At 42.3% G+C, this 25993-nt stretch overlaps 1 protein-coding gene across 3 annotated transcripts in view; it reads left to right on the top strand.

Annotated features, from left to right (window-relative positions):
• The window catches only part of LOC121074165 (calponin-3), a 60949-nt gene extending 36550 nt beyond the window's left edge, over window positions 1-24399 (top strand). Inside the window, exons 1-7 of one of the 3 annotated variants that reach the window (XM_040565882.1) lie at window positions 1006-1223; window positions 18700-18821; window positions 19249-19315; window positions 20777-20914; window positions 21789-21905; window positions 22659-22805; window positions 23290-24399. In XM_040565882.1, coding sequence (XP_040421816.1) covers window positions 1167-1223; window positions 18700-18821; window positions 19249-19315; window positions 20777-20914; window positions 21789-21905; window positions 22659-22805; window positions 23290-23637 — 996 coding nt within the window. In that variant the 5' untranslated portion in view covers window positions 1006-1166 and the 3' untranslated portion in view covers window positions 23638-24399. Of the gene's footprint in view, window positions 1-1005; window positions 1224-15956; window positions 16282-18699; window positions 18822-19248; window positions 19316-20776; window positions 20915-21788; window positions 21906-22658; window positions 22806-23289 lie in introns of those variants that run through there. The other 2 variants (XM_040565881.1, XM_040565880.1) reach the window with 2 other exon arrangements.
• The last annotated feature ends 1594 nt before the right edge of the window (window positions 24400-25993 follow it).

The following is a 25993-nucleotide window of genomic DNA, read 5'->3' as shown; positions in this document are numbered from 1 at the left end:
CTGATCCAACATTTCTTAAGTCAATGGAAACATTTCCAAAGACTTCAGAGGATCTGACCCTAAATCGTATGTTCCCTTGAGGTCACGAAAGATGAGTTTCTCCCAACATTAATGTCTAAAAATTAATGAACTTTCATTATGTTTACGTGAGCCACCATTTCCCTCACCCCATTCTTTAGTTTCCGGCTTCTCCTGCAGTTTCCTTTTCCCAATGGGTAGCTCAGGCAGCTCTGCTTCCTTTAATTAGGAACAGCCTCGGCTGTTTTCGTTAGAGGCTGAGCAGTGGAGTGGTTTGAGCTGAGGCAAGTCACACACCACCATCTCAAACAGCCTCCTGGCTGCCCCGCAGTTCCCTCAAGACTGTGGCAGCCTGACGGGGCTCCCACCCCACACCTCCTGCAAGAATCCCGCTGGTTTCAGCCGGAGCTGAGCCAGGCCTCGCTCCTCGATTTTTGCTGCAAAATTCAAGTGCAGAGCAGTGGTTCCTGGGGGTGCAGGACAGGCAGCGAGGCAGGCCACCTCACAAACCACCATGCACCCACTACCCAACCCACCCCATCAACCGAGGGGCTAGTTTTCCCCACAAATATCTCGACGCCAAACTTTTTTTTTTCCAAATATTTTTATTTGAAAGGACACCCCGCGTGTGGGGCAGGCGTCCCTCCCGACTTTCCAGACGCCTCGCCGCCGCTGCCCTCGCTGCTCAGGACAGCCCGTGAGGGGATCTCACACACCTGGGGGGCCCGGCCCGGGAGGGGAGCCCCGAGGGGCGGCACGGGGCCGGGTCCTCCCGGGCCGGGCTCTCCGCGGAGCCCGGGTCCTCATCCCGGGGGATCCAGCGGTCGATGCCCCGTGCGGGAGGGCAGCGCTGCCCTCGCTGGCAGCGGATTCCTTCCCGTTGACGTCTCCCTCCCGCCCCGCTCCCCCTCAAGCGGCGCACGGCGGCGGGGCGGTCCCGGCCTCTCCTCCTCCTCCCCCCGGCCGGCCCGGGAGGGGCTCCGTCAGCCCGGCGCCGCGATTGGCGAGCGGGCGGCTCCGAGGGCCGCGGGGCCGGGCTGCGAGGGAGGGACTAGAACTTTCCGCGGCCGCGGGCTGACTCTTCCCTCAGCCCCGCCGCAGCGAGCGCCCGCCGCCAGCGCCCCCAGGCAGCGGGGAGACCGCGGACAATGACCCACTTCAACAAGGGGCCCTCGTACGGGCTCTCCGCCGAGGTCAAGAACAAGGTACGGGACGTGGCGGCGAGCAGCTCGCCGGGGCTTTGTCTGCATGGGGGTCGGAGCGCAGCAGCCGCCGGCTCCACGCGGTGCGGCTGGGCGGGATGGAAAGATGCCCTCACACACCCCCGCGGCGGGGAGCGAAGCGCTGCCGGTGCCTGGGCGGCGAGGCGGCCCCGCCGCGCCCCGGCTGCCGACACTTGCCCCCCCCTCCCCTCCGGTCCCGTCCCGCCGGGGCCGCGTGGGCGGGGCCGCGCCGCGCATTCCAGCCGCGTGACATCATGGGCACGGCCGGCGCGCGGCCAATCGGCGGGGGCGCCGCGCTGAGCGCGCCTCGCCCGCCCCGCCCCGCCCCGCCCCACCCCGCCCGTGCACACAAAGGCGCGGGGGCGGCACTGGGGGGAGGGGGGGGGGACTCGGCCCTGAGGGCTGCGACAGAAAACAACGAAAAAATAAAAAAAGCGGGCACTGACGTCACCTGCGGCCGCTGCGCCGGGTCGCCGGTGTAGCTGGTGTCGGGCTCCTGCACGTCCCTGAAAGGGGGACGGAGAGGAGCGCGCTGTCAGCGCCGGGGCTCGTGCAAAAGGCGGCTGCAGCGGGAGCTGCCCGAAGGGACGCCGGTGCGTAGCCGGCTCCCCCGGGGCGGCACCGTGCAGGGGCTCCCCCGGTGCCTGACCCAACCCAGAGCCCCGTGCGTGCCCGTGGGGCCCCTGCCCGAGCACGGCAGGAAGGACGGCACCACGCGTGAGGGGAGCGCTGCCGTGCTTCGCAAACACAGGGGCAGCGCGCAGGGCGAGGTGGAAGTGCTTTGTCTCTTCCCTCGGTCTCTTATTGTCACCGGCTCCCGTGGGGCCCCTGAGAGGAGCTGTGTGAGCGCACGTGTTAGCGGAGGGGCTGACGCCGGCGTGTTTCACGCCCCTGAGGGAAGGCCGCCTGCTCCTTCTCGCTACAGCTCCGGCCCTTCGCTCACTCGCGCTGCTTTCTCAATGCAGGTAGCGAGGAGGGAGGGAGGGAGGGAGGGGTGTTGTGCAGGCAGCCCCGCTTTCCTGGTGTGCAGACTTCTCCTGTGGTCCTGGGGAAACATCGGAGCAGCGTGGCCATAAAAAGTTACTCAAATGCACCAAAGACAAATTAACTCCCATTTTTGTAAGAAAAAAAAAAAGTCCAGCAAAAATACAGCTTTGAAGTCTGAGAATGTTGTGCTTACTGCGAGAGATCAAATTTCAGAGCAATTATGTTATGGACAGAAATGCTGCATCCCTCCTAGCCCGTATCTTGCATGGCTCCGTGCATTGGATGCGTCTCTGTTTCCCTGTGATTCCAGAGGATCAGACAGGAATGGCTTTGTGAAGATCAGAAATTCCTTTTTCCAAATCCTCCTGTGTCATAAGTGAAATGTTTGAAGATCAACATCCAGTTTCCAGCTCTCGGTGGACCATTTATTTAGTACTGATCTTAATCAGGCTTCCTAAAACACTGACCTTCACAGAAACCATTGTGTGTGTGTTTTTTAATGTGGCATTGGTGAAACGTTTGTCAGTAGCTGCAGTACTTCCCTGCTTGAATGATGCCGTATGTTAGATGCCCTTGTTTGAAATTTTCAGTGCTAATCCCCAAGCAGTTTTTTTCCTACAGAAAACAGACGTGTTGATAGCTGTGCGGCCTGAGGGCCCAGCTCTGCTGGATAGAAAAGTCTCTTGGTTTTGGTTTTTGTTCTTTATTTTCTCATTTGGCATTGTATTAGTGTTCAGAGAGACCTTTTGTTTGCTGTGGTATTTGAATAGATGAATATAACATGTCCTGGTGCTGCCTAAGAAATTTTTTAAAATTTATGTTCTAGATTCTGGCTCTAAGCTTCAAATCCTTATATAGTTCAGTTTGGTGTTCAGGGATGTATATATTTTTTTAATTTTCTTCTGAGGCCCCACCCTTCTCTTGTTTTGCTCCTTACCTCAGTTGACCGGTAAGGTACCTGCTCTCATTACTGATCTCCTTCCCCCTCTCAACCAATAAAGGATGGAATTTGGGTACTGGTTCCCAGCTAGAAGGAAACTTGTCTGCATGAGAAATGTGCAGGTAGTCAAACTAGCATAATCCCTTTGAAGTTGGTTCCCTGTTTACTTGAGATCATAGCCGATACTTGATCCAAAACAAATGTTCAGCGAGGAGCCTTTTAAGCTGATTTAAGCGGATAGTTTCTTCTGCAGGCAGTAAATTTTCTTCTTAAGAAGTGGGACGGTTTCTGCAGTGCACGACGTTAGCATAGCTTGAGACAGTGATGGAATTAAATAAAGCTACAAGCTGGTGTTGTCTTGGTCTCTGACTTAGGACCAAGGTAGCAAGGCGTTAGCAGAAGCTTATGCTTCGTTGTCTCACGGCATAGTGTGAGGAAAAAACAGGAACAGGGGTATGAGCCGAGCAGGCTCCAGGTCGCTCAGCTGCTTCCTCGCGACTCCACCCTTCCCATGTCAGCTGCGTTGGGATGGGGCATTTATCTATCTTCTCCCTCCTCCCAGCTTTGGTGCATTGCCGCTCCGTCTTAGCTGCGCATGAAAGGAGGATGGCAAAAGGGAGGTGTGGGTGGGGAGTCAAACTTCGCGTGGCCTTCAGCTGTCCCGCGTCTCGCCTCCAGTCTCCATCATTCCTCCCACACCGCCACCCATGAGGGAGTTGGCCTCAGCCCAGACCATTTTCTGACATTTTATAAAAGACAGGGAGTACCTGGAGGGAGTCTGGCTGTCCCTGCAGCGGTGACCCTGAAAGGCCAAGCACTGGCGACACGCAGGAGGCAGGGATGAACAAAAACATCGCCTGGCGTGAAGGCGTGCGGGAGGGCAGCGGTGCTTCCTGCTTTCATTCTCAAGGGCAAATATGAATTAATTAGCATGAAATCAAGTCTGTGCTGAATAAGACCAGCCAGACCTAGGTATGATTATTATGTTCCTCCTGAAACTGCTGAGGAGAAAATTCTTGTACTGTATTTCACTTGCTACAGGCCAAATAAAAACAGATTTAATTTCTTCATCCAGAAATTACCCTTTCATGAATACTTTAACTGGGAACCAGATTCAAATTACTGCCTTTCAGACTTTTTACCTTTGTGATCCAGTTGGCTCAGGATCTACGTGAAGTTTTGTCTGCCTGTAGCTGGCCTGCTGGGTCCCCTCCTTCCCCTTTCACAGTCTTCCTTTCAACATAAAGATAATATATACCCTTTTCTTTTTAAAAAGTAACTTAAAAACAAACTGTTCCAACTGCACACTTTTTTCCCTTCTTTTCACACTTCCTATGTACTGTTTTCCTTCAGCAAACCTTTAGGTTTGCTCACTGAGTGTTCTTTAGGAACCTTACGTAAGAATTTTTGCTGCTGATGAAACATATTTCAACTAACATTTATCTATAATGACATAACAAAAAATAATAATAAGGCAATAATGAGGCTAAAGGCAATGAGAACTTAACACTTTCAGAGCACAGGTGATGCTAACTGACTGCAGGATTTCTGCTTGCCTATTCTGTTGTACAGAGTAGTCTAACCTTTAAAGAAATAATATCTTTAATTTACAAGTTATGAATTAAACACAGGTGATTAGTTTAAAATAAAATCAGTCTCTGACCTTTCCCATGATACACATCTTAACAGTTTGTTGCATGGAGAGTAAATTAAAAATGCAGTATTTTGATGCTGTCAGAAACATTACAATAGAAGTATTATACGCTGAGATTTTTCACAGGGAATTTCAGAAGCAGCAAAAGGGTTTTAAAGGATCAAGCGCTGAACTCCAGTTTGCCCCAATTAATTCATGGTTTCTGATAGTTGATCATTGGTCTTGAAGTTAACATTTACTGGCTAAATATAAGGTTCATTGTGCACAGGACTGATTTTTTTCTCTTCGTGTCTGATTTATTTTTTTCCAAAGAACTGTGAATTTTTTCCAGCTGGATCCAGGCTTTAGTAACAGATCTGCCGTTCAAATGAACTACTCGTAACTTCGTCTTTTATATTGATCGTCTCCCAGAAATCTCAGAGCGCAAATCTTCAAGGATCTTATTTTTGTGATATATGTTCCCAAACCTCCTTTATAATTGTAATGTACAAAGATGAATGAAACACTGAAAAAATTCCACTATAGATTTAGTTAAGAAGTCTACCCACCAGATACATAGAATGCACCAAACGTAAGAAGAGAATGGTACTTAGTGGTATGGTTCTGATAGCGGAGTCAGCACAAATCTGACCGCAACCCACAAATGTTACAGTGGCTATTCCATAGCTAAACTAACGTTCAGTCTGTTTGGCACAACAGCTATATGTACCACTTAAAATACATTACTGATGCAAACACAAGAAAACTTGCATTTTGTAAGTTAATCTTGAAATGCCAGATTTTTTATTGTATCAGCAACCTAGCTTACTTCTAAGTTACTTAAAATATGCTTGCTGGTTACTTGTTTCCGATGCTTAGTTTTACTTTGATTGATAATACTAAGTTTCAGTAACTTAGGTGCAAGGTCACTTAGAAAATGGTCCTGCCGGGTGTTTCCATTCACGTCCAACTCACGTGTTGCTCCCTCTCTGGACAGAAGTCTCTTACGCTTCTGAGCATCCTGGGTGTGAAGATCCCTCACATCAATTCAAGTGGCATGCAGAAGCCTAATCAACAGCTACGCGTTTAGTTTAGATCTCTTTTTTAAGGGGGGAAGGTCTTCCTACAGCAGGGAACCTGAACTGCGGCATCTCCATTCATTGCTGTCTGCTCCCTGCTCTGTCTCCGTGTGTCCGATCCGTTTTCTGTCACGCTGCTCACCATCTGAGGACAGGCCTGCTCTCCCGACCATCTCTCAAGCGCAGGTTTCCAGTTCACTGGACATTCCTTAGAAGCGTTAATACTAAAGCAATAAGTGGACCTCCTAACAAGCTGATGGCAATGAAACCTGTGTAGTAGACAGTTCATACTTAGAATACTTCTCTATGATAAGCGGAGATGCATATTTTGCCATGGAACTGTTTCCCTTGCCAGCTAACGGGGATGTGAGCACCCTTCCCGCCCAAAACACAACCCTTGTTTCTGTGTGCTGAGGACTGCCCAGCCTGCACCCTTCCTGAGCTCACGGACCCTTCCTCAGCTGCCATCCGGGTAGGCCCATCCTGCGGCCACGGTCACTGCTGGGTAACCCCACACAGCTGGGGGGAAGCACGCCACTGAAGGTGGCTGCCGGGAGGACAGTTGGCCGTCACTGCTGTCACCAGGGATGTGACAGGCGATTTCTTTACCACATGGTAAATCCCCAGTAGCCTTGGCATGTCTCTGTCAAGCTGACAGCTGTCTTTGGTAGTCCTGTTGTGTTCCTAAACTGGCCTGGAGCAGCATCCAGCAGGAACTCCTGAACTGCGGGACTTGTATCAGCATCCTGTGTAAAGCCCTGCACGACGGGTGGAATCTCAGGTCCGTCCCTTGGCTTACCCCATCTTTTCTGGGAGGAAGGTGATGAATGGCAGAGCTTAGCTGGGATCAGCTGCTGCTGCCCCATGAACGCCTCTCTGAAAGCAGGGGTGGTGCGCTGGGCAGGCCCACACGGCGTGGTGGTGTCTGAGATGCGAGGCTGGTTGCTCCATGCTGGTTTTGTGGTTAACCTTGGGCAGCGCGTTGGCTGCACTTCCAATTCAGAGCTGTTACTTTATAAAGTGTGTTACAGAAACATTTCTGGTGGATTAATAAACTTTTCAGTAAAACTTTCACTGGTGATAGAAAAACATAAAACTTGAGGTTAGTGTTTAAGGGTGGGGAATAAGTACCAAGTTTTGCAGCCTTTATGTGCAAGCTAACAGTATACCTCCTGTAGCCAGAACACATCTGAGGAAAGCAAATTGAATTTACACAGTCGTGATGATTAAATAGGATTTGTAGTCTCAGAAAATAGAAAATGTAATTTGCACTTCAGTAATACTTGCTTGTTTCAAATGTTCGGATTTTTTTTGTGTGTATGTGTGGATTCAGAGTTAGACTTGGTTTAGAATTTGGAGAAAAGTTCCTAATATATATATATATTCCTGTTGCTGAGTCAATACTCTTTAAAAGCTGATGGATGCGTGCACGTGTTGTTTCAGGATAATGGCACATGAGTAATTTTTTTCATCTCAGCTTTCTTTGTAAGTATTAATTCAGAGGCTTTTTCCTGGGTTATAATTTACCTTGGAGAGTAAAGGATGGAAACTTCTCTGTGTCCAGGATTGCTAGCTTTGGTAGCTACGTAACACCATATGCACTGTGCATCTGACACATCCTTTTAAGGAAAACTTTTTAGAGATTCCCATCCCCTATGGAACAGTACAGGAAAGGCCTTCAGTAAAAATGGGCCTGAGGCCAGGACACGTAGGGCAATTTGAAACAGATTTTTTCTAAGTGAGATCATGTGAAAATCCCTCTTTGTAAGAGGGACTCTTTTGCTTAGAAATGCTTTTTGTAAGTGTTTGATTCTACACAACTGTTAACTTGTATGGCTATATTCAGCAGCAAACGTTCTCTTTTGGGTAAATATTTTTGGTTTTGCAGTATTGCCTCAGTAACGTATGTTGTTTCTGTTTAATTGGATTGAATTACTTTGTGTTTCTCTCTACTGTTTTGACTTTCTTCAGGTGGGTGGTTCTATGTTCTTGTTTTCTTTTAAAAAATAAAAAAAACAACCCTTCATTTTTTCTTAAACCAGTGCTGATTTTCCTAGATACTAGGAGGGGAGACAGTGAAAATCCTTACTGCCTTTATACAGCCATCTCTTCCCTGAAGCAGATGAGATTCTGGCATTTCCTTGCTGCCCTGAAAGGTGTTCATGAGGGTGGAATCTGCTCTCCTGCATCAAGGACTGAAGAGTTAAAGATCAGTCCCAAATGAGCCTTCCTAGCTCGCCTTGCATGCTTGGACCATGGCTGTTCCCAGAGTGAAACCAGACATCACAACTATAAAAGCTTTACCTAGCTTTCCTGTTAAGAAAGCTCTCCTGTTATATTGCTTTCCTGTTGATATTTCCACTGCTACAGCTTCTTGTTTATAGACAAATAGCCTGATCTTAGTACTCCTCGTTATGCTTGAATAAGAGTGACTTAACTGAAAAGTGTTTTTCTGTTGTCCCTAATCCGTTGGCTAAATGCTCCCAAGTCTTGTCAGCAAAAGACAAGGCAGAAAGAACAAATGCGTACAGGAAGGCATTCGCTTATCCCCAGAGGCTCAGGGTCAGGGGCAGCTCTGACTTGGCCGTGAGCAGGGACCCCCGCGGAACATTTCCCGTCCGTGCTGAGTGAGGCTAGGCCGGGAGGAAGGCCCGCACACAGCCCCCAACCCTGCTCTGCAGCAGCTGGGTCTCATGGCTGCCCGTCGGGGCTCCCGCTGCCTGGTGAGTGTTGAGCTGCCGCTGCTATGGCTCTCTGTAACACCACGCTGCTCCTGTTCGAAGTGAGCCTATATATAGCACATCTGGAAGTCAGTGCAGCGTTAACTCGATGGAGCAGATATAATTCAGACATCTATCACTAAATGTTCTTTGCGTATTTTTGTAGAAGGCTGTCCCCTTACCTTGCTGAAATTCTTGTAGTAATCATGTCCAAATAAAAGTAAACGGTTCAGGAAACTTTCTAAGAAAATAGAGACTGCTGCCTCTTCATTATGGCCTATCTTGAGAGCACCCTTTATGATTACTAAACGATGGCATGAAAATTTTTGCGGTATGGAAAAGTACCTCTCTTTTGAAGTAATGAAGTGGTTTTAACAATAATTTTAAAAAGATCTGTAAGATTAAACATCGGAGAGAAAGAACTGGTCTTTTAATGGGTGGAAAAGAACTGGAACAAAACGTAACTAACAAGGGTAGAGTTCAGTCAGGGCACCCCAGCACTTTGTTCTGCAGAAGAATGATGGAACCTTGAACACTTCAGGTCAGGGACCTCTCAGTTACACTTCGTTTGTAATACAGCATTGCCCTGCTCTTAATTCACTTGCATTTTACAAACTTACACTGCACACCTCAATTCATTGTAATGAGACTACAACTTATCTTGCAGTATCCAGAGTTTTGGATGCTGTGCATACGTGCATCCCCTACCCACCTCTAGTGGTGCTGACTATTGATAATCCTGTAGGATTATCAGGGCCTTTTACGATCTGTGCCATTCACTATCTGAGCAAAAGGAGCTGGCAGGAAGTTTCCAGAAGACCAACCACGACCTGTAAGACGAAATCTGTTGTATGGTAGGGGAAGACCAGTAACTGCCCCTTTTTTTTTTGTTATGAACTATCTCTGCCCAAGGTGGATTTACGTAAATTAGCAAGGAAGAAACTGCTGAAATAAATCAAGGAACGTGTTTTACCTGTAAAGTGCAAACAAATCTATATGCACTTTCTGAAAGACTTTTCATTGGTTACTAGCAGTAAAACCACAATTTTTAACTTTTTAACACTTTTGTAGTATATACCGTTCACAAACATTTACATGTGATTAATTAAGCATGTGTATGGGTTACTCTCCATTCGGATTTTTAACCAATTCCAACTCTCTTATACTGTATTCTGTACGTATGGTGTGAGTACAGCTGGATTTGAATAGAGATGAAAATTCAGATAGATGCCAGAATAGCAAATAAAGCAAGTGAATTAAAATAAACAAGTATACTTATGGTAGTTTTCTGTGTAGAATAGATCTTACATTCCATGCTAAGAGTATGGTTGTATCCAGTGACATAAATGAGCCATTTCAGATCAGTGTGTGCAGGATCCCATCTGCTGGGATCTTTGTCTTCGTACCGATTGGAAGACATAATTGAACTTACTTTCACCATTTTTTCATGCTAAAATAAATCAGTTACTGAAATGCTTTAGTTTGAAAAACTTACATGAAGAAATATCCTTCCAGTACTTGCTTAATTGCTGAAAAATCCCGGCTTAGAACTTATTACAGGGCGGTTAAATCAGAGCATCTTAGTGGTTTGACTGTCTTTAGTACTTTAACAGTAGTACTTTCTTTCATACTAGTTATAAACTTCAGTATAGCAGGTTTGTGGCTTGATTTTCACATAACTTAAAATATAATTTAAATAGTTACTCCAAAAGTTCATCATAAACTTCTTAAAAATACCTATTCTACTGTCTGTTACAAAGATTTTATGATTTCTATAGAACTGCCTACAGGATCTGTGTAAACAGGGAAAGTGTCATGCTAAATTTCAAATGGTCTTAGCATATGTTTTCTTAGACTTTCTTGAGTAATCTTCCAGATTTTAAATGGTAGACTTTTAAAGATAGATGTTATTACAAAATTAAGTAAACATTTTCTAATATTTTTGTACTTTTTTTTTTTAATATCACAGTAATTGCAGATCATATTCTTCTTGCAACTCTTTCTACATGGTTAAAGCACAACTTGCCTGGGTGGTCATATCCAGAATATTCTTTGATGTTTCCTGGAATACGATCAACATTTTTTATCTCCTACTGGGACATTTTAAAAACTGTTCTACTGGGGGAGAAAAGTATGTAAACTTGAAAGAGCGCATGATTTCATGGATAGTTGTAGCAGCAGTAAAGAAGTACTCTCAAATAGATAATAGTGATCCTTGGTGCTATTGCTTTCTGGCTGCATGCTGTCTAGTCTTTGAGAACACCGTTCCACCAGCATTACCATAGGAGGAACCTCAGGAGACACTTTCTAGTTTGCTACTAGGGAAAATAGGACATTCTCAGAATTTTTGTTTGATATTTGATGTTTATGTACCAGGTTGCTCAGTTAGATTTTGTTTTCCCCCACCCACAAAACAAGCAATTAGATATCACTGGTCTTTCTGGATGGCACGGTAACAATATTTTCAGTGCATGGCTCAGCATTTTTCTTTCATCAGAAGTAGTCACTGCTGCTGATGGTGTGATCTGCACCCATCTGTTGTTGTACCGGAGTTCAGTAATGTTGGGGAAGGGCTCAAAACCAAGTAAAACCTGTTCTCAGGAGGTAACAGGTCTTTGTGCATTGTGTGGGATCAGTACTGTCCTAACTGAGAAGAAACTTTACATTCTGGTGCTTTTTGTGCAGTGAAAACTGCCATGGTTTCAAATAATAGGTAGTGAATATTACTGAAACCACGTTCTGCAAAGAAATTCAAACTATTCAGAAATACACAGAGTAAATAATACAATGCAAACGGATTCGATATCAAGAATAATAATGTACGGTGACAGGACCAGATCACAGAATCATAAAATGGTTTGGGTTGGAAAGGATCTTAAAGACCACCTAGTTCCAAACCTCTGCCATGGGCAGGGACACCTCCCACCAGACCAGGTTGCTCACAGTCCCATCCAGCCTGGCCTTGAACACCTCCAGGGATGGGGCATCCACAGCCTCTCTGGGTAACCTGTGCCAGTGCCTCACCACCCTCTGAGTGAAGAATTTCTTCCTAATATCCAATCTAAACCTACCATTTTAGTTTAAAGCTATTACTCCTTGTCCTATCATGTTGCTGCAGTTGGAAGTAGAAGCTGATCAATGAGGAGAACAGGAGTTACAAGCCAGAAAGCTCTGGCAGCAAAAGCTCATCGTGACTACAGGTATCTTGTTTGTAAGATGACTTGGAAACTGTGAGGCATGGCTTGTTCTTACTTCACAGGGCTTCAACTTGTGCAGGTGGAAACAATGCCAGGAAATTTGGATTAATTCTCATCCATTCCTCTTTTAAGGTTTGTGATCTACATTATGATTTACAGAGAAAACAGTGAAATGTGGGTGAGTTACCAACTATGCTACAAATAACAACAAAAAACAGTTTAATATTAAGCAAAATGGATACAGCTGTAAAAATTTTGTGCTAGATAGTGTATTGTGCTACAGTGAGCTCTTTTAACATTAGTGTTACACACAGTTTCCTGCCTTTCTGTACAACAGTCCATAATGACAGAAGAAAACTGTTTGTTTTCTTGTATGTTGACCAGGAGCCCTGGTCAACATACATAAAATTAACAGGGAATTTTAATTTGTCTTTATGGTGAAAGTTCATTGGGTTGGAAGCTCAAATGACAAAAGGCTCCACTTGATGGTGAGCTTGGTGCTGTCACTCCCTCTTCTGCCCCACCTTCAGTAAAACCAGAGATTTATAGTTTCCCACTGCCTAAGATTCTTTGTCTCATTTTAAAGGTTACACTCTTTATTTTATTCTACAACTAAACCACTTTGTTGACAGACTTACTTGCTCCAAGTAGAAGCGTTGTGCTGAGAAATACTGATTATGTCCTTATGTTACTCTCCCTTAGCCCTGAAGTTTAGATACGTACAATGATCTATTTACACCTTCAACCACAAAGTTTTAACTCAGTTGTATAAAAAGTAGATCCAAACAACCTTAAAAAAAAAAGTGGGAATTGAAAACGTGTTCTGGAACAACAGGCAATGAACACAACAGGGCAGTTCAGATGCAAGGAGCAGGAATGCTGCAGAATAGTTTGGGATTAGCCTTGTAGTCTGCCTCACTCCCGCTTTGACAAGCACTTGCTCTTAGGGTTAAAATTTTTGACCAACGATCAGTTTTCCAGCTGTATTCTGGTACTTCAAATACAGCATGCTGCATGCTAAAGGCGTGACTCCTGCTGCGGGGGTGTGAGGCCTGAAGCGCAAGTCAAAAGTTCCAAAAGAAGGAAGAGTTGTTGGCAGATGTAACATGATAGGGAACTTCGAAAGTTTTATCTTTTATAACTTTTCTTTTTAACTTGCTAAATTCTGTGTTTGTTAGTCCCAGTGACTTGTAAAAAGGTATGCAGCGTGTTTAAACCTTTTCCTGAGATACCGTTACAGTATTTTTCCAGAGCAGCAGCAAGATAGCTGAACTCAAACTGGAGATTTGGCATATGTATAGCCTGTAACGTGCAGTGTGTAGCGTGTAATTCGGAAAAGATTAGTATAAACGGACAAATGAAAGTCCATATGAGATCATTTATGGTGTGAAATACTTGTTAACATTATCACTCAAACTCAGCACCCTACGGGCACATACAGTAACTTCAGTGAGCTGCCTGTGTCCCTTTGGGTTGGCAAAGATAACTTCCCATTTGTTTCAAGGAACCCATACACTTGATAAAAACAGTGATGATGATTTCTCTTGTACTAAGGATGGAGGAAGGTTTTTTTACGCTGTAAGAGGTCCCAAATGGGAAAGTCCTACCTGAACAGAACAAGATGTGAGGATCAGAGAGAGTTCAAGAATCCTCTGTTTGCCAAGATAAGCATATTATAAGTAAGCATGGATAGCATGAAATGCTGCAACAAGTCTATCAATGTATACCATCACCAAAGAATATTTCATTGTACATCTAAGTATTGTGAAGTTTCCAGAGGAATCAAGTTTAACCCAAGGATTTTAGCCGAAGGCATATGCATTGGCATAAACGTACATATATCAGGATGCCTAGTATTATATGCGTGTGAAATTCAAAGATGAAACTTGGCATTTAAAATGGGAATTGCTAGTAAAAGTAAGAGCTGACCTATTGGTACCCCAAGTTCTAAAGCCGAGTGTGCTCCTTCCACTCCAGAAGGACAACACAAATCTAGGAAACAAAAGCTGAAAAAAAAAAAACAAGCCTCCACCTTTAAGACTGAAATGCATCAGTTCTAGGTTATAAAGATAATGTGCTTTAAGTTATCTGTAATAGAAGATTACTATATGGAAGAGATTTCAGCTAAATTTCATACTGTGTTAGTAAAGCTTTTTTTTTCCTGTTTCTGTGCATCATTAATGAGGCAGTCTTCTATTCTGGCTCTATAAGACAAGATTGTATACAGGACAGACTGTACAGCAGCAGCACATAAGCATCTGAAACAGCTTCTGATAAATTTAAATCCTTTAATAAAATGTTAACATTGTATGACTGTGTGACAAGCTCAAGAAGACAAATTTAATGTCTGTGATCGCAACCGGTCCAAGAGTCAAGCTCAAAATGTTCTTTTAAAGCATGGAGAAGTTTTCCAGATTTTGACCTCCTTCCCCAAAAATTCAGATAGAGCTGGAATGTTTTGCAGAGATGCAACTAACTGAAGTATTTTATACAGCTCTATTTGAAAAGGAGTACGTGGTGTGTTTTTTTTTTTTAAAATGAAAAGAAGCCAGTCCTAAACGACAATAAGATCCTAATTTTTCTGCAGCCTCCTCTTGTGACTTACAGTAGCAAAGTGAAACCTACTTAATCTTCTGAAGATTACCTCTATGGTAAAAGTATCATATTTCTACTTACAGTTAATCAGAAAAGTTGTCTTCAATTGTCAAAGTATTTTTTCTGTGCTGAAAACAAAGCCAGCTCTTCCTTGTAAAAGGCACGTAACATGTAATTGTTTCCTCCCACTACCATGGATTTTCACCACTTGCGTAAGTTTAGTTTCCTTTCAAAGAGATTTCTTTGAAATCTGTATCTCAGAAGTAACAAGAACAATAGGATTCATAGCTTTATATCTTTTAAGAATTATCAGAACAAAGTAAAGAACTTATATTAATAGTTGGCTTCCTGCTGTTTTTAAACCAGGTTTTAAATTTTTATATCCATTGCTACAATTGGATCTTTTCTACAGTGTTCTGAATGGTACCTTTTTTCAATGGCACTGGTGATGAACACTTCAAATTAAGCTGCTTAGCTACTGCTATCGTCTTCACTAGACAGTGCTTTCTTTTTTGTGAACATAAGTTTTAAGCATCTTCCATGAAAGTTAGTACTTTAAAAAGAATCAAATGTTGGCATGTTGATAAGCAGTAATGGAAAAAGCCATAAAGTTTTTCATTTATATTAAAGCTTCCAACTTTCCCCTCACAGATAGCAATCAAAGGAAAACTGGAACAACTGATGGTGATAGACATGTGGAAAATATGAAGTATTTACCAGTTTGGTGTTACATAACTTCTACTTGTGTGACTGGGAGTAAAAAAAGAGCTAACAATTCAAAGTAAACATAATGCTTTGCTCCTGGTACCAGACCCAGGCTCTTCCTGCTTAACTCCTTCTTGTCACATGTTTAAGCCAGATTCTAAAGTTTCCGTGTCTTTACCTTTCAGATAGTTTCTCTAAAAGTTATACTTTATCTACCACCCGTCTTTACTTTCTGTAACTTAGTTGCCCACCAGTTCAAATACATCAAAACAAAACCTTTGCCATATTTAAGTCAAACCGTACAGTACTTACTGAAGACAATGCAGAAAATTTTCAGATTTAATAGTAATGCTTTTAATGCAAAAAATGCAAAGTTTCCTCACGTGTTTAAACATTTCCTATCTGTATTTAAGCACAGTAGCGATATCCCCGAGACACTTTAAAACCTCTTGAAAAACTGAAGATTTTAACACACATGAAAGTACTCCAACATAAAGTAAATATTTAAGAGACATGATAAAATTCCATCTGATTACTTCCAAGTTACCCAAGCGGTGGGGGTAGTGATTCAATATTCATATCAGTTGTAATCTCAAATGTGGAATGTACTTGACATTAAATGAGGAAAAATGTTACCTTTCTTTTTCCTTTATATACTTGCAAAGAAAGACTGAAATAGCCACACATGTAGAAGTGTTTGGTGGTACTCTGTCTAGTAGACTTTATATTTATTTATTGTAAATAGGGGGAGGGAGGAGTGATCTTTGAAGCGTGTCCCTTGATGGCACGATCACCAGCTTTTCTATAATCTCATTTACTTTCATGCACTGACAATTTTTTTATTCTTTTAAAAGGAAACTAAGTTGTAGAAAGACAACTCCAGTTGTACTCCAGACCCTTCCAGCTGCAGGATGGCTGACCTATCACTTAGCATTGCCTTTAAGCTACAGTGAAACAAACTGCCTGATTTTTGAAGTAGCATAATGTTTGTTACATGTCTAAGTATGACTAAAGAATAGTGGAAGAGAGCATAAACCCCTCTCTGTACCGATGTGCATGTTAGAGCTGAGATTTTCATGTCGTATGAACTGTCAACACAGAAGCAACCAGCCTGCACAGTTCACTCCCCTACCCAGAATATTGGAACAGGCCGCATTCTGGCCTCCGCTGAGCTGGGCATTTCGGTATATTACCTCCAGCACGTCTCATCTGTACATCTAACTTCAGATTTTGTCTGTGCGCTTCAGTAAGGTCTTTGTAGGTTCTTTAACACGTAATAATGGGATGCTACATTTTAGTCTTCGGGAGTGTTTTGAGATCTTTCTCCTTTGCCTGAATACTTTGACACACACACACAAAATGATGGATCAGTTGTTTCTGAGATTGCAGCTCCTCTCTGAGTTTGGCACAACTCAGGCAGCTTGTTCAGATGTTACTAGGGAGACAGACCTAGGGTGTGATCACACAAGCCTGGTTTCCATAGGAATCAAAAATAGCCATGAAAAGTCATTTGTAAGCTAACCACCAGGTCAGGAAGGAGAAAGACAATAACCAACTTCCTCATACACCATTTTCAAGACAATTAACCTTTCTGGTAGGCCTTCGAAAGGGGCTACCCTCTCCTTACTGTTATTACAATCACTGAATAACGTGGTAGCACTGAGTCTTGGTCTAACCTTAAAAAAAAAAAGGGCAAGAGGAGTATTTCTTAGAAAAAAGAGAAAAATGTGGTGGCTTCTAACATGGATCTGTGAACTTAGCAGCTAACTTTTCTAGTCCACTTCTCATCTTAGCTATGTAATATCTGAAAGTTATGATTAAAGAAAGTCATTTTCCTCACACTAAGCAGGATAACCTGAGCTTTCTTCCTTTTTTCTTCAATAAGAGAGAACGTTTGATTATTTTAGACCACCACTGGTCTAAGCACTGAGGTACTTACTTACTGTCTTGTGCAGAACACTGCGGAGTTTCATGTATTAATCAATAAGGGAATTATCCTGATCTGTAACTAAGGCACCAGAGCAGCACTATTACAAATAGTTTAAGGAAAATAACTATTACTCACCCTAGTTTCTGAAGTAAAGCCAGAGATACGGGAATTTTCCATTCCCTTTAGAAGAAAAATAGAGAACAACATACTGTAATTTTTTAGTTTGGTCAGATTGGAGTTGGGGATTGCTAATGCTAGCCAAAATGCAGTAATTTCCTCTCTCCCAGTAATTCAGATAGGTTGGAATTATAATGTCCTGCACTATAAAATGGTTGCTAATACCTAGTCTTAGCCTTTCTGGGATGGAGTCTATATGCAAAAAGTATGAAACTTACATTTTGGCCTGAACATTAGCGGCTTTACCTGAGTTTCCTGTTAGGAATCTGTAAGGGACCGGAGGCCAGCCGGCCGAGGTGTCAGTGAGGAATACTGCAGGCACCCCTGCGCTCACCCATCACTCACATTCGTTGTGGCAACTCCCTCATCCCAGTCCTGCTCACTGACCCACGTGGGGCAACTTGTAATGCAGGTGGAAAAGTGTTGCCAACCTCCGCACTAGAGGAGGTTGGTTATGCCATAAAATCCTGTGCTCGGTTCACTTGTTCTGTTTGCAGAGAAAGTAGCAAGTTATAGTACTAAGGATTGCTTTCACTGAGGTAATCCCTTCTCTCCAGCTTGCCCCAATGCTTTTCAGCATCACCTGTGAAGAGCAGGGATGGGGAGCCAAGGGCAGAGAGTAGAGCTTGCACCCTGCTGGCTGCACAGTTGAAGTGTGCTGGTTCGCATTAACTTCTAGCGAGCGCGGCATAAACTGACACGCTGAGTGGTGAACTCTGAGTATCTGGAAAAGGCGTTTAAGTCACCTTGCTAACAACTCTTGGCCTCTGTTTGGTGCCTTGAACTTCAAAGACCAGGCTTTCTCTCTCTACCATAATAGCGCACTAACTTTGCAATTAAGACATGAGATCACAGCTTATTCCATCCGAGTCTTCCAGCAAACCCAAAGAAAAGAGGAATATCAGGGATACTGACTCTTAACTTGGGGGGGGGGAATGCCACACACAGCCCCCAGATTCCCTCACGAGGTAGCTCTGAATGTTGTAGCAACAAGGGGAAAAGCTAACAAGCCATTTCCATTAGGTAAAGAAGCAAATCCACCATAATCTTCTGGTAAATAACATCAGATCTATTATGCTAAAGTTCCCATCTGGAAGTCTGTGTTGGAGCAGTACTACTGATGCTGTGGCTGTTAAAAATTCTTACTTCCATAAAACACTATTTCACTTTTTACTTGCTGCTAAAGTACAACTTAGATGTAAAATAATTTTTCAAAAAAGTCCTTATTCCTCTGCAGCTATCAAAAGACTGTTCACAAGTTCTAGCAAATCTTACAGTAAGAGGAACTGTTAAAAGTGCTTTAAAGGACTATTTCCAAATAAACATTTAGTAAAGCCATTAGCATTATAGTAGAAGGAATAAAGACTTGTATCTGTAGCCTGATAACTAAAATACCGTACTAAATAAATGCTATGGCATACTCTTTGAAACAGATTTGGGAGAAAGACTTGCAGTTTTCTCTCGTGAAATAACTTTATAACTGCTTCTGTTACAGATAGCCCTCAAGTATGATCCCCAGATAGAAGAAGACCTGCGTAACTGGATAGAAGAAGTTACAGGACTGAGCATTGGTGCAAACTTTCAGCTGGGACTAAAAGACGGCATAATCTTATGCGAGTAAGCATTAAGTAACCTTATTTTTAGCAATTTTCCACATTTGCAGAACTACAGAGGGACTTTCTGAAGATTCCCTTCAAACACATCAACAATGACAGTCAAAGATAGCAGACAGTAGGGTGGGAGACAGCTTCTTTGAAATTGTGGAGAAGAATGAGAAATCTCCTTTAGATATCTTTGCTGAAGTATAACTATTTCTAAATTTAACAATGAAGATCTTTTCTATGATAATGAAATGGCACACAACAATAATGACTTATCTGTTACACTTGTTAGACCAGAGGCACTCTGTATAAATCAAAAAACTAACCATTTTGATTAAACTAATGCAACTAATAAAGTATGAGTGAAAATATTATATGCCTGCACAGATCGTATAAGGATGAGATTTATTGTTTAAGCATTTCCCTTTTTTTCACCTCCCCAGGCTTATAAATAAGCTGCAGCCAGGATCAGTGAAGAAAATTAATCAATCAAAACTAAATTGGCACCAGGTAAAACAACAGAATAAAACCCCAAAACTACACCTCTAACCCCTCCAACCCCAAAACAGTTCTTTTGTATTAACAAATTTCCTCTGAATATCTACACCTTAAATCTTCATAGCATCAAGTTTTTTGTATGTGTAGCAAGATACACACACAGCAGTTGAGATTACTGCATACATGGAAAGCATTCAACAGAAATTCTAATAACTGAGATGTCTCATAAATGGCAGTTGACTATACATATTTAATAGTAACGCTTCAGCTGTTATATGAAGTTTTAAATGGAGAATGAACATAGAGCAATACAGCAAGGCTTCTTCCAAGTTTAAAACCAACACCACGTGTCCTTGCGTCTGTGTCTTCCTCCCCTCCCCCCCCCAAAAAAAAAAAAAAAGAAAAAAAACTTTTTAACCCAACAACACCTAGAGTATTCCATCCAGGCAGTGCTGTAAGGCCCTGAGGTTGACTGTACCTGGACATTTGAGGTCACCATACAAAGCATCCTCCTGAGAAGGCAGTTGGGGGACATAGGGGAGGGAAAGGACCCAAACAGTCTCAGAGGAAGTAGCTGTGTAACAAAACTCAGAAAATACATGGTGCAAACTACAGTGTGTATTTGAGTTCAGTATATCCAGAGTGGATTTCATATGGGTGGTCTACCAAGTGCTTTTTTTTTTTTTAATCCCCAAGAGACTATCAACAGCACCATGCTTTTAGAGCAGGCATTGGAAAGGCTGCTGGTTAGAGTTGGCTGCCTTTACTGATGCTGGATCAAGCTCAACACTGCTGTGTCAGCCTCTTATTTTTATTGGTACCAAACACTAATAAATGCAGAGGAGGATTTTTTTATTTTTTATTTAAGTTTTAATCTCTTATGATTCCAAAAGGAAAGATGAGTTTCGGTCTTCGCTTATGTACTCCCTAGTACTTACTTGCCGTTTTCTACGGCACACAGTGCTAAAAACTAGCAGTAAAACCCAAAAGCTTGTCTGAATTTTTTCCAGTAGGTGATCAAGAGAATACTTTCAGACCAAGTTTAGTGTTCTTACTAACCACATAGTTACGTTTTTGATTCTTTTACTCAAAATTATCAATTGCTAAAGTCAAGCAGCATCGACATTTAAGTAAATTCTTCCTATTCGAAGGTTTTGAATTTGGATTTCTCTTGGGACACAGTTGAATTTTGTCATTACAACCCCCCCCAACAGATATTCGCTGATAGAGAAATGCCAGACTAGACAAACCCTTAAACTGATTTCAGAAGTCAACATTAAAACTACAGAAAGTAATCTCAAACTCTCCATTAGTCACTCTTAACCAGGCCAGCTGTTTTGACAAACTTCACAAGGCAAAGAACGTGTGTAAAGACAAAACCAACACCAAAAAGCTGTGAAGTTATGTAAACTAGTTACTTAGTTTCTGAACTGAAACACTGAACCAAAAAATGGCTTTTTTGTTTCTGTTTAGCTGGAGAACATTGGGAATTTTATCAAAGCCATTCAAGTCTACGGCATGAAGCCACATGATATTTTTGAAGCAAACGATCTTTTTGAAAATGGGAACATGACTCAAGTACAGACTACTCTCGTGGCACTAGCAGGTCTGGTAAGTATTTATACCCTTGGCAGTGGTAGAAATCCACATGCCAGTCAAGATACTCTCTTGCCACTCATTTAAATACAGAAAACAGCATCCAGCCTCTCAGGAGGGGGATAGATACTATCTACTAGATAGTTGCTCTTGAAATGGCTGTGTCTTCATTCCTTGAGCAAAGGCTGAAATGATGTTTTTTCCAGGGAGACCTTATAGTGGCCTTCCAGTAACCTAAAGGGGGCCTACAGGAAAGCTAGGGGACACTGTCAGGGAGCGTAGTCATAGGACAAGGAGTAATGGCTTTAAACTGAAACAGGGTAGATTTAGACTAGATATTAGGAAGAAATTCTTCACTCAGAGGGTGTTGAGGCACTGGTACAGGCTGCCCAGAGAAGCTGTGAATGCCCCATCCTGGGAAGTGTTCAAGGCCAGGCTGGATGGAGCAACCTGGTCTGGTGGGAGGTGTCCCTGCCCATGGCAGGGGTTGGAACTAGGTGGGCTTTAAGGCCCCTTCCAACCCCAACCATTCTATGTTCCTTGACTGCAGATACACAGAACCAGGGAATATCACAAGAGAACATTAATGACTGCAGATTGTCCTTCTCACTCTGACAAAATATACTTAGATAGATTGGGAGTGCCACCTTCAACTGGTGATGGGAACTGTTATCTCCTCCCACCCACAATACAGAGTTTCTCATACAAGTTAATCCTGCTTGTGGCATCATTTGAGAGACCAGAGGATCAGGTACAGAGGCAGCCTGCCTTTCAGCCTAGGTATCCATATAATAGTAGCAATTTCAGTAGCAGAAACTATACTTTTAATACATACTTCAAGTAGCAGAAACTATACTTAATACTCCTATATTCCTTCCCCCCTAAATAGGCAAAAACCAAAGGTTTTCATACTACAATTGATATTGGTGTCAAATATGCAGAGAAACAAGCACGAAGTTTTGATGCAGGAAAACTAAAAGCTGGTCAAAGTGTAATTGGCCTGCAGGTAAGTAAGAAATTCATGTTTGCAGATACTCTTGAGAACAGCTTTCTTGTTTTGATTAACTGATTTATTCTGTATGAAAAAAAAAAAAAAAAAAGCTGCAGTTAGAATATGTTCTTATCATGGAAGGAGGTGTGAGGTTTTAATTCCTGTAAGCAGTTGATTGCCTTTCTATGCTCATGTGACTGTCTGGAAGGTTTTTCTGCTTGTTCTAAATCTGCACTAAGGGTAATGAAAAGAGTAGCTAATATTATCAGTATTATCTCTGTCCCCGACAGCGGCTTTAAAATTAGTAGGAGTCTTTGGATATCAAAAGCTCCTTAAATGGTAGGAGATTTTTTTTTCTCCCCCCTCTCTCTCCACTTTCCATAATAGTCATAAAACCCAAAATAACTGACATAAAATCCTAAAATTCCTGTGGTAAACAAGTTGTGGCAGTGAAATTGAATCTTTACTGTCCAGAGTAGAAGCCGATTATTATATTTTGATGCATAAATTCATTTCTAACTGCATATGCAGTCGGGCAAATGCCAGTCACTGAAACGCGTTAGGACAGTTGCTTTATTTTACCTTTTGAAGCTCAGTATGGAGAAAGGGTAACTTATTACAGGTAGTGGTCAAGCTACATGAGAAAAGCATGCATTGAAATTACTTTTTCTGTCAGCCATCAATTACCAACTGTATGTTTCCTTACAATGGTGCTTGCTGTACAAATAAATCTCTTACTCTGTCTACCTCTTCCTTCTCCCCATAAAGATGGGCACCAATAAGTGCGCCAGTCAGGCAGGCATGACTGCTTATGGAACTAGACGACACCTCTATGATCCAAAAATGCAAACTGACAAGCCATTTGACCAGACAACGATTAGCCTACAGATGGGCACTAACAAAGGAGCCAGTCAGGTAAGGAGGACTGCGTGTGGTATTTCTAGAACAGACAGAACTCCCAACCTGGGAGAGTCTGCAGGATGGGCAAGTGAGTTCTGTGGAGTCATTTAGGAACTTCAATTTCTTATCATTTACCAGTGTGTTCTGTGCTGAAAAATCTTCAAGCATAAAGGTGACCTGGCACTTTTTTCCGCTGGCTGTGTTGTATCAGGAGAAAGTAGCAACTTCATTTCCAGTACTAACTAGACAGACACAAAAAAGAAATTACTTCCTGAGCACTACCTCAGTTCAAACAGTATATTCTTATCAAAGAGGGAAAAGTCCCTTTCAGCAGGGACTTTCTTCCCAGACTTGCTTACTAGTGAACACATGCACTGTTCTGTTGTATTTAAGTTTGTACTTTCTAGCACTTCCAGTAAGTCATACAAGTTGTAATCATAAACCCTGTAACTGCAGCTCTTGACCTTCTTATTGAACTTCTACAATCCTGTTTCACTAGGCTGGTATGCTGGCACCAGGTACCAGAAGAGACATCTATGATCAGAAGCACATATTGCAACCTGTGGATAACTCAACTATTTCATTACAAATGGGTACCAACAAAGTAGCTTCACAGAAGGGAATGAGTGTGTATGGGCTTGGACGGCAAGTGTACGACCCCAAGTACTGTGCTGCACCCACAGAACCTGTCATTCATAATGGCAGCCAAGGAACAGGAACTAATGGGTCTGAAATCAGCGATAGCGATTATCAGGCAGAATACCCAGATGACTATCATGGAGAGTACCAAGATGACTATCAAAGAGATTACCATGGTCAGTACAGTGACCAAGGCATTGATTATTAGATTTGCATCAAAAGTTCAGTATTAGTCCATTATTTTATTCAGTAAGAACGAAACTAGCCTTGTGGAATTGTTACCTGTCTTTCCTACACACTATGCTTAATGTACCTAAAGAAATACTGCCTTACGTACATTCCTTTTTCCTTTCTCTGCCCTTTCCCTGTCTAGTTGCCTTTAGTGCTGTAACAGTTGTAGTCTACAGCATAAACAATAACTGCATATGAAGTAAAAAGGAATACTGTGAAAGGGGGAGTGCTCTCGTACAGCCAGGCCTTCTAATAAGAAGCTATGCATTTTCACAATCTACTCAAGTAGGTTTACATACCACATTAAGCCTTCATTTGACATATTTACAGCTTTTCTGTTTTCCAGATGAGATAAAAGAATTTAATGCTTAAAATTAAATATGGCCTTTGCCAATTAAGTTTAAGACATCACACTAGTGATTTAAATATCATTACTATGTTTCTACGGTATTGTTTGCTAATGGTAAGTCCTGCATTAGACGTAAGTGTGCATTTGTGATCGTGTATTCATTCCATTATCTACACTGACCAAACTCATAGAAATAGTTGTCTTACTAAAAAGGGAGCTTGTACAAAGTCTTGAGCCAACAGAAATCCCATGTTTGATGGTGCATTTACCTTTTATTGTGCCATAATATATCCATGTAGAAATGCTTTTTCTTCCTTGAACTGTATTTATTGCCACTTCTCAAACTGATCCCAGTGTATTTTTATAAATAAATATTTTTTCTTAAAGGTACGTAGAAGATTCTGTCTCATTTGTCATGCTACCGTTATTAAAGAATAGATGGCAAAAATTATTCCCAAATCACCATCACCCGTGCCTCTGTTAAGGGCAATGTAAAACTGCTGTCTGTTGCAGCTAAGTTCTTTATTTTCCATGGGATTTAATCTAACAACCTTGTAAAAATCTCTTGTGAGTGAGTGACAGTGACTTAACAGGAAAGGAATGTAGCTCCTTTACAGCAGAGTTCACTTCCCCTCTACATTACTGTGAGATTACAACCAAAGATCCTTAGATGTTCACTAAATCCCTGCTCTTCTCTCAAGACAAATAAGGAACTGCAGATACTTAACGCTGCCTCTGCTTCAGCCTATAATCTTCCTTCATACCATCATTTTGAGAAATTAAAAGACACTTGCTTTAAAATATGAAATGAGATATCCAGATCTTCATTTCCGCTGGTCTGCAATCTGCATTCTTTAGGAATAAAGCTCTGATAATAGTAACTAAATTGAAAATGTTTTTGTCCTTGCCATAGAGTACAGATAGGCTGCATTAATTTACCTGGGCTCCTTGCAACAGGAGAAAAAAGAGGCTTCTATCAAGGGCAGGGGGAATTTCACTGGTCCTAAATTCTGTGAATAATAGAAGGTATTTTAACATGTAAGTTTTGGACTTGTAAAAGATTCTTCCCTCAAGACAAAATTTTGTGCTTTGCTCCATTAAGTTTATCTTCAGGTCTGGTGATTTGACTTTCAACTGACTTATTTGTTGAATAAGTCTTAAGCTTATTTATTTCATAGAATTTAAATTAGGAAGGACCTCCGGAGATCATTGGTCCAGGCCCTACATGCAGGGCAAGAGAATTACCAAGATGTCTGTTCAGACCTGCTCTTCCTGACCTACACTGTACTTCCCCCCTTCAAAATAATAGTATTTAACAATTTAGAACTAGGTTATTAAATGCTGAAAAGCAGTGCTATGATTGACAACAAAAGCTCTGCTATTTTCATAGTTTGGGTGAAGTTAGAATCTCTTTTGAAAGCCTGACCCATGCCTTTCTTCTATTTCTGAGGCCAAAAATTGTGTGTTAAACTGCTTGCACATATTTATTATGTATGTACTTGACAGGAAGCCCAAAACAACATGCAAATTATTCTCAGCACGCCTGTTCCTTTCATGCACAGAGGTACACAATGGAATCATAACTAAATTGAGATTGAAGAAGACACCAAGCAAGACTAGATACAAACTTCCTTGCTTAAAACAATAAACTGTAATATGTAGCTATTTCCCAGTATGCAGAAACACCATCTAATCATCCCCATCTCTTTTTTTTTTTTTTTTACGGGAAGTAGTTTCAAAAGTACCTTCCATTCCTCGGAATCCAGTCTTCTGTAGGTGCAGGAAATAGCATCAGTCAGTCCAGAAGGGTCCACGTGCTGTTGGGCTGCCTTGCAGGGCAGACATTGCAAACACCAAAAGTGACTTGGACAAGTACCAGTACATGCAGTAGTAATAACTACACTCTCACGAGCTCTGCCTGCCTTCCTACACCAGCCCCTCCACCTACTCCAGCCTGCTTTACAGTTGCCTGACTAGGTATCCT

Source organism: Cygnus olor, chromosome 8 (assembly GCF_009769625.2).
Source record: "Cygnus olor isolate bCygOlo1 chromosome 8, bCygOlo1.pri.v2, whole genome shotgun sequence".
Lineage (NCBI taxonomy): Eukaryota > Metazoa > Chordata > Aves > Anseriformes > Anatidae > Cygnus > Cygnus olor.
This window is presented reverse-complemented; position numbering and strand designations above follow the sequence as displayed.